This window comes from Rhinatrema bivittatum, chromosome 1 (assembly GCF_901001135.1).
Source record: "Rhinatrema bivittatum chromosome 1, aRhiBiv1.1, whole genome shotgun sequence".
NCBI classification, from domain to species: Eukaryota; Metazoa; Chordata; class Amphibia; order Gymnophiona; family Rhinatrematidae; genus Rhinatrema; species Rhinatrema bivittatum.
Window position 1 is genome coordinate 496,480,590 of NC_042615.1, and position 8,707 is coordinate 496,489,296.

General features: G+C 47.2%; 1 protein-coding gene across 1 annotated transcript; it reads left to right on the plus strand.

Moving 5' to 3' along the window:
- Positions 1-523: 523 nt before the first annotated feature.
- LOC115098064 (taste receptor type 2 member 40-like) lies at positions 524-1,561 on the plus strand. Its single transcript, XM_029614365.1, has one exon. It carries the CDS (start codon positions 524-526, stop codon positions 1,559-1,561), a length of 1,038 nt encoding a protein of 345 aa, XP_029470225.1.
- Positions 1,562-8,707: the final 7,146 nt, after the last annotated feature.

The window sequence follows — 8,707 nt, forward strand, 5'->3', positions numbered from 1 at the left end:
AATTCCCATGTGTACTTTCTCTCTCCCAAACTAACCCTTCCCTTTTTCTGCACTAGATAAAACTCCCCACGCCATGAGCAGCATGGGTACTTTTACACGCAGTAAAAAGGGGTGGAAACAAGTTTTGATTTTCCCATTTCAGCAGGTAAAACACTTTTATTATAGCTCTCGTTAGAGTTAATCTTTCTCAAACTCAACAAATATTTCTTTAGATACCCTGAACCCAAATACATGAACAAAGTCTAAAAATACTTTAAACAGGAAATGACAAAATTTGTTTATGATACAGTACTTGGTAACAGAATCCATCTGACATTTGCATCCCTGTTCATGCTTTGTCCCTTCCTGAGTAAAACATAAAAATCTTCCTCCTGTCCTATCGCTGAGCTCACCCTCTGCAGATTCTAAGACTGAAGCAATAAGTCAGAGAGTGCAGGGTCTGTCTGTCAGTCCAGCATGAGCAGAGCAGTGGAACTTTGACTGCTTTGACTGAATTGTAACCAGTGATTCTAGCGGGAGAAGGATGTTACCCACAGTTCAGACTGTCACACTGATCATCCTCGCTGCTTTTACAGCGCTAGGGAGTGTGGTCAATGGATTCATTGTGGCTGTAAATGGCATTGACTGGGTGAAGAGCAGACATCTGAATTCAATTGATGTCATTCTGATCAGTCTCGGTGCAGCTAGATTCTGCTTTCAATGGGAAATAATGCTGGTCAAGATTTTATTTGCAGTTTATCCAGACTTCATTACTGATATAAAATCTACTAACACCTTATTCTATACCTGGGCATGTCTAGAACTTGCAAGCTTTTGGTTTTCTTGCTGGCTTTGTGTCTTCTATTGTGTCAAGATTGCTAACTTCAGCCATCCCCTCTTCATGTTTCTGAAATTAAAGATCCCTGGGATAGTGCCCTGGGTGCTCCTGGGCTCCGTGCTGGCATCCATAGTCACCAGCATTCCCTCAGCCTGGGGATACTACAAGGAATACCACAGCAACTCCACCACTGGTCTCTCCCCAAACAACAGCAATCTCACTAATTGTACATTAGCCTGGGATTTATGCAAGGAACACCAATACAATTTCACAAAAAGGATCACACCAAATGCAGGTAGACTGGAAGTGATATATAAAAATTACATTTCTTTGATTCTTGTATTATGCCTTGGATACTTCCCGCCCTTCTTCTTATTTTGTTTGGCAACTGTTCTATTGATTAGATCCCTCTGGAGTCACACCTGGCAAATGAAAAGCAACTCCATGGCTTTCTCTAACCCCAGTCTGGAGGCCCATTTCACTGCCATTAAAGTCATGACTTCTTTTTTCCTTTTATGTGCTTTCTATTTCATATGCAGAATCTTGGAGATAATGTTTTGGTTGTCCAGCGAAAGTCCCTGGACATTTTTTATTTCAATTGGAACTGCTGCCTTCCCCTCTCTGCACTCTGTGATCCTGATCCTGAGCAATTCCAAGCTCAGACAATCCTGGGCAAGGATTTTCCATCATGGAAGGTGTCCTTTAGGAGGAGAAACCTCCGAAAATCATCAATCAGGTTTCTGATCACTGCAAAATAATTAATTCCTCTCAGATTCCTATTAAATAAATGTCAGGTTGATTTGATTGTTTCTATTATCCATCATAAAATCTGAGAAAACAATATGACTCTTTGCTAGGATGTTTTGATGCTTCAGTTGTAAAAATTATTTTCAGTTGACATTACACTGATTTATATAATTTATAATTGCTTTGCTGTTGTATGAAATATATTTTATATTTCTGAGTACTGAAACTGTACATCATCTTAATAAAAGTCTTAACTGCTTCATTGTAAGTGCTGTAGTAATACATAACACTGTGGGTAGGTGTCTCTTTGAATGAAGCCATCATCTAAAACTTATCCCTAGAGTTATTGGTATCACTATTCTAGCCATTTTAGCTTTGTGTTGTCAAATTTAGAAGTTCACAGTAAGATCCCATCTCCTTCCCTGCCTGCACTTACAGCTAGCCAAACTTTAAGCTTGAAAGCAATGGAAAGGGAAAGAGAGAGAAAAAATGTTGCAACACCTTCCAGCTCTTCTGAAAATTATTGCCAAACATACAGGCCGATGCAATACCGTGCACTGGCCGCAATGCGCGATTGGACGCGCATTTTGGATATGCGACCATAACCCACAATGCAAAATGGGGATTAGCAAGTCCAATCGCGCGCATAGATAATAGTGCTCACCACATGTCGATGAGGCTATTATCTATTCCCCCAATACAAAAACAAAATATGCGCTTAACAGTCATATTTTTACTTGCCAGAATTAATGCCTGCCACGACCAGGCATTCATTTTTGAGGAGCCCAAAAAGTGCTGCTTTTCTGTACTTCGACGCAATATTTTTTTTTATTTTATTTATTTAGATTCTTTTTTATACTGAAGTATAGCTGAGTGCCTTCACCCCGGTTTACAGAGAAAAAAAACAACATCATACATGAAACATATTATAATTCAAGTATAACTAAGTGGTAGCTAACATCTCGGCAAAGGCAGAGTATAACATATTTGCAGACAACAATTTACAAATCATTTTAGGAGATTCTTAGTGAGGAAGGTATGATATATAAAGTAAAGACTAAGGCAGTTCAGTTAGTCTGGGAATGATTGTCTAAACAACCATGTTTTTAGATCTTTTTTGAATGATTTGGGTTCTCTGGTAGAACTTAGGTAAAGTGGAATAGAGTTCCATTCTTTGGGACCAGCTATTGAGAAGGCTCTGTTTCTAGTTATGGATAGTTTCACAGATGATAGGGGGGGAATAATTAATTGCAATTTGTCAGTAGTTCTTGTAGAACGGGGTGATTTGTGAATTGCAATCATATTGTCCAGGGAAGAATTGTTGCATTTGTAAATTTCTTTATGTAGAATGGTAAGAGTCTTGTATCGGCTGACAGGATGACAGAGCCCAGACTCCAGATCAGATAGCTGAGAGCCAACAGGCTGATATGAATTTCCATTTAATAAGTCTTGGCAGCAAGCTGTCGGTGATTTTTTAGCAGTTTGCCAGTATATAGAGCAGGGGTTGTTTTCTCACTGCATGAAGTTATGGTTGGTGTTTAACCCTTGCTAAGGGCAGCTTTCAAACTGTCCACTCTGGAAAAAACTTGCAGTTACTTTTTACCCATGGATATTATATTAATTTTCAAAAAGAATTTATGTATGCATTTTCATTTCTAAACTTTTCCCCCTCCTTTTTGTATAGATAATTTTTCCAGGGAAAGTAACACATACAGCCCAATTTTCAAAACTGTCCGTAGTACTCTACAAGCATAAGTGGATGTGCAGAGATTTATGCCAATATTTTATAAACTGTATGGCAGGAGCTGCACAGTTTAAGAAAATACCACGCATATCTGCCTAACATACATATATCTGTTGCAGTGCATGCATATATTTGTAATTCAACAACATGCAGACTTTAACAGTTTTATAAACATAAGCTTGCATATTTTACGTGTATAATAACTTTAACAATTCTTTCTGTATTGACCTCTTCAGAAGTCCAGTTAAGTCCAAACTGTCCTCACACAATTGAGCTTCTCCCTAAACTCCCATTTAATTGCTTCCATACTTAACCATTAGCAATTAGAAGATTCTTTTAACTGGGGGCATAGTTTTGAATGAGATTTTAAGAATGTCTATCAGATATTTCTTAAACGCCTCCACTGGGGTCACTGAGCAATTTTAGAGATGTTTAAAAACACCAAGTTTAAATGTCTAAAAAGTTTTTCATGGTGCTCTAACTTATGGTGATTAACAATTTTATTCTTGCCTGTAGCCAGTGCCACTAGTCTTCCCAGATTGTGAAGCTGTGGGTGAAACCACATAAATTAGCATATTTTACAATCTGCCATGGAATCAACATACCTAAAAGCACTCAGACCTCTTAATTCAGTCTTCAGAAAGAAACTGCAGGGTGCCTGCCAGCCTTTAGTCTCAGATCTCTCAAGTTCCTGCTCTCGCCCCTCCTCTGGCAGCCTCAGAACTTTCTTCTGTTGTTCTTCCCCTTCCTTGTCTTGTTCTGCAGTGAAAGGGAGGGAGCAAAGTTGGAGTGGACAGAGAAAGCAGTGAGAAGGTTTGATCCCTCAGAGATGCATGTCTTATAATTCCTGGATGGAGAGAAGGGGGGATTCTGCTAGGGGCACTCAGCAAAGATTCAGGTTTCCGCTGGACTGATTCCAGGAAACTTGAGGCTTCAAATGTCTTGAATCAAAGCTGATAATATCTACTGAGTAGAAGGAGAATCAGGGATTTCACCAGTGCTGCTCCAGCACACCTCTGTCTCTTTTGGTGGCGAAGGCAAGGCTGGCCATCTGGTGGAGGTTGCTCCAGTAAAGTACCCCCTCTCTTTCCCCTCCTGCCCAGTATCTCCCTCTTTTTCTTCCTGCACCCTTTGCTCAGCACCCCCTTTTCTCTTCCCCTGCATTCCTCTCTTTCTCCTACACCCATTCCTTGCCCTTAAAAGTTTCAGTCTTCATGCTGCCCAGCTATTTCTGAGCCAGGCATGAGGTGTTATGGGAACCAGCCGTGGAGGCCCACAGCCAGCTCCCTTCACTCACTGGCCTCGCGCCGGCGTCCTGGTCAGCCCATAGATTCTGGTGGCGGCTGTGGGCCGTGGTGGACGTGCCCTGCCCCGTGCCGGGCTTCCGCCGCCGGCGTGGCATTCCCAGCATGGCCAAGGCCATCCGGCTTCTGTTGCCTTCTGGCATCCTTAGGCACGCGCCACTCATTTCCATTTAAAGGAAGGTACCCCGGCTCCACTCCCTTGCTTCGGCCTATATCTAGGCAAGGCCTGCTTCCAGACCTTGCCTTGGCTTCCTGGATCCTGCTCCTGCTTGGAGTGCCCTGTTCCAGTTCCGAGTTCCTGACCCATTGGATCCTCGAACCTTTCTTGGACCCTTGAACCTTGCTTGGATCCTTGACTCATGCTTGGACTACGGATTACGAGATTCGCCGCCTGCCCTGACCCATGCTTGGACTACGGATTACGAGATTCGCCGCCTGCCCTGACCCATGCCTGGACCATGGACTATGAGATTCACCGCCTGGCCCTGACCCACACTACCATCGGGACCACAAAATGCTCCGCACCTGAGACCCCACGTAAGTCCAGCCAGCCCTGGTACCCAAGGGCTCAACCTGCGGGGAATGGAGGCTAGTAGTTGTGAAGCCCCAGCGGGGTCTCAGGCTCTCCCTGGCTTCGCCAATTCCCCCTTGGCCCAGGGTCCCAAGATCATAACAGCAAGCCAAGGATTAGAGGCTTCAGCACTGCAGACCATACCTGGACTAGCACAAAAGATACTGGAGCAACAAAAGGTCCTAGAGTCGCTTGCCGCCTCCATGGAGCATCTTAATGCCTGCCTGGACTCAGACGCCTCAGGGGTTCTACGTCTTCACCCGCCCCGAGTGCCTCAGGGATGGCTTCACTGCCCTGACCGGTCATTTCCCTGCCGGCTCCTCCCAGCTATGCGGGTGATCCCCAGCAGTGTCACGGGTTCCTCAACCAGTGCAATATGCACTTTTGTCTTCAGGCGGCACTATTTCCGGACAACCTCACTAAGACGACCTACATCCTGTACCTGCTCGAGGGTAAGGCCTTGGCCTGGGCGTCACCCTTGTGGGAGCGGTCAGACCCTATCCTTCTGGACCTCCCTGGCTTCCTGCAGCTGTTCCGCTCTGTTTTCGAGAACCCCAGACGATGGGCCACGACCAGCACCGAACTCCTGCACATTCGTCAGGGTGGTCGCCCTTTGCTAGACTACACCATTGAGTTCAGGACCCTGGCGACCGAACTCCACTGGGAAGAACCCTGCCCGAGATTCATTTTTTTGGATGGACTTTCACCTAGGATTAAGGACGAGTTGGCCCTCCGTGACCTTCCTGCTTCTCTGGACGCATTAATCGACTTAGCGGGCCGGATCGACCGCCGCCTCCAGGAGAGAACACTGGAGTTATCCAGTTCCAAGTGACGTGCAGCCACGCCCAGATGCCCCCGGCAGGCCTCTCCTGGTTCGCAACCGCCTCCTCCTACAAAGGGCCCTCCTGAGGAGCCCATGCACTTGGGTCATGGGCCTCTGTCTCCCGAGGAGTGCCAAAGACATCGGCGGGGCAGTCTCTATCTCTACTGCGGGGCCGCAAGACACCTCATCGCCCAATGCCCAGTCCGGCCGGTAAACTCCTGGGCCTAGGTCTCACTGGGGGAGTGACTCTAGGCCTGACTGCCCCAACTCCCCCTTTAACCCTGCCGATAACCCTCTCCATAGAAGGTTGTGGCTTCCCCACACCTGCCCTTGTGGACTCCGGGGCAAGTGGGAACTTCCTCTTACAAGAGATAGTCGACCAGTTGCTGATTTCCACATGCTTCTGTCCCGTTCCACTCAGCTCTCCTCCATCCATGGAGATCCCTCCCGGGGGGGATTACACGCATGACCGTTCCCTTGCTGTGCCATGTTGAGCCTGACCACCATGAACACCTCTCATTTTATGTGATTCAAATGGCTATTCATCCCATGGTCCTTGGAATGCCATGGTTGCAACAGCACAATCCAATGTGACTGGACTTCATTGAAGCTCGTCCGCTGGGGTCCATCGTGTCCACAGACCTGTATGAGCAAAACCACGAAGTCCATCTGCTGTTCCACTTCCACACTTCCTAAAGGAGTACCTCCTCACTACACTCAATTCACAGATGTTTTCTCCCAGGAGGCTGCGGACACCCTACCTCCTCATTGGAAGTTCGACTGCTCTATCAATCTGCCAGCTGGCATGACGCCTCCTTGGGGAAGAAAGTATGCTCTATCCCTCCTTGAAACTCGTGCCATGACTGAATACATTCGGGAGAACCTGCAGAAAGGCTTTATCCGCTCCTCGGCTGGAGCCGGCTTTTTCTTTGTAGGCAAGAAGGATGGCATCGATTACCGTGGCTTAAATGCCATCATGGTGAAGAACCGCTACCCACTTCCATTGGTAGCAGAACTCTTCGACCGGCTCCAAGGAGCTAAGATCTTTTACAAATTGGATCTCCGGGGAGTCTACAACCTTGTTCGGATTAAGGAGGGAGATGAATGGAAGACAGCATTCAGCACTCGGGATGGCCATTACGAATACCTAGTAATGCCCTTCGGCCTCAGTAATGCACCTGCTGTCTTCCAAAATCTCATGAACGAGATCTTCCGTGACCTCCTCTACAGCTGCATGGTCATATACCTAGATGACATCCTGTTTTACTCCCAGACCTTAGAGGCTCACCACAGAATGTGTGCCGGGTTCTACAGTGACTTTGCGAGAACCATCTCTATGCTAAGCCTGAGAAATGCTTCTTTGAAAGGGACTCTCTTCCCTTTCTCGGTTATATTGTGTCCAGCGGGGCTTCCTCATGGATGCAACCAAACTAAGTAGCATCCAGAAATGGCCGTGACCCAGGGGGTTATGAGCCCTTCAACGATTCCTGGGCTTCGCAAACTATTATCGCAGCTTCATCAAAAATGACTCCAGGTTGGCCGCGCCCCTCACGGCCCTGACACGCAAGGGGCCAACATCCAAGACTTGCCAGTCAACACTTTAGAAGCTTTCTGGGCACTTAAGGAGGCCTTTCTGTGCAAGCCCTGTCTTCGACACCCAGACCCCAGAGCTCCATTCATACTCGAGGTGGACGTCTCCTCTGAAGGGGTAGGGGCGGTGCTCAGCCAACACGACTCATCTAGGACCCTGCATCCTTGCTCCTTCTTCTCCAGGAAGTTTAACCAAGCTCAGCATAACTACGCAATCGGTGATAAGGAACTTCTGGCAATAAAACTGTCCTTCAAGAAATGGTGCCAGTGGCTGGAAGGTGCGCAGCATCAAATCATGGTCTACACAGACCACAAGAACCTCGAGCACCTACAGCAAGCCCAGCGTCTTAACCCTCGCCAAGTCCGCTGGGTCCTGTTCTTCACACGATTCGACTTCGAACTCCGCTACCGGCCCGTGGCTAAAAACCTCAGAGCGGATGCACTATCCCACTTGTTCTCCCCATAGGACCACAAAGAACCACCGCAACATATCATAGACCCTGCTCGGGTCATCATCGTGGCTACCCAGGCGGTACCTCCCAGCATGACTATCATCCCTTGAAGACTCCTTAACAGGATCCTAAAATGGGGCCATGACTCCTGAACTGCGGGACACCCTGAACGGGCCCGGACCTTGTCCTTGCTGCAACAATATTACTGGTGGCCGGGGATGTGCCAAGACGTGTACGCACACGTGGACTCCTGCCCCGTTTGCGCCCAGAAGAAGGCACCGGTGGGGAAACCCTGGGGCTTACTGCAGCCTCTTCCTGTGCCCAAAGAACCGTAGACACACGTATCTATGGACTTCCTTGTGGACCTGCCCGCCTCTAGAGGCAACACGGTCATATGGGTAGTGGTAGACCGTTTTTCCAAAATGGCTCACTTTACAGCCCTAGCCGGCCTTCCCTCAGCAGTTGAACTGGCACAGTTGTTCGTCCAACACATCTCGGCTCCATGGTCTTCCCCTGCACATCACCTCGGACTATGGACCTCAGTTCACCGCTAAGTATTGGCAGAAGTTCCATGTCTTCCTTGACTACACTACCGCATATCATCCCCAAGTGAACGGCCAAGCGAAGCGCACTAATCGAGATCTGAAACAATTCTTGAG

Excerpts from the sequence above, each read along its gene's own strand:
- LOC115098064 (XM_029614365.1), top strand. The coding sequence starts at position 524 with ATGTTACCCACAGTTCAGACTGTCACACTGATCATCCTCGCTGCTTTT.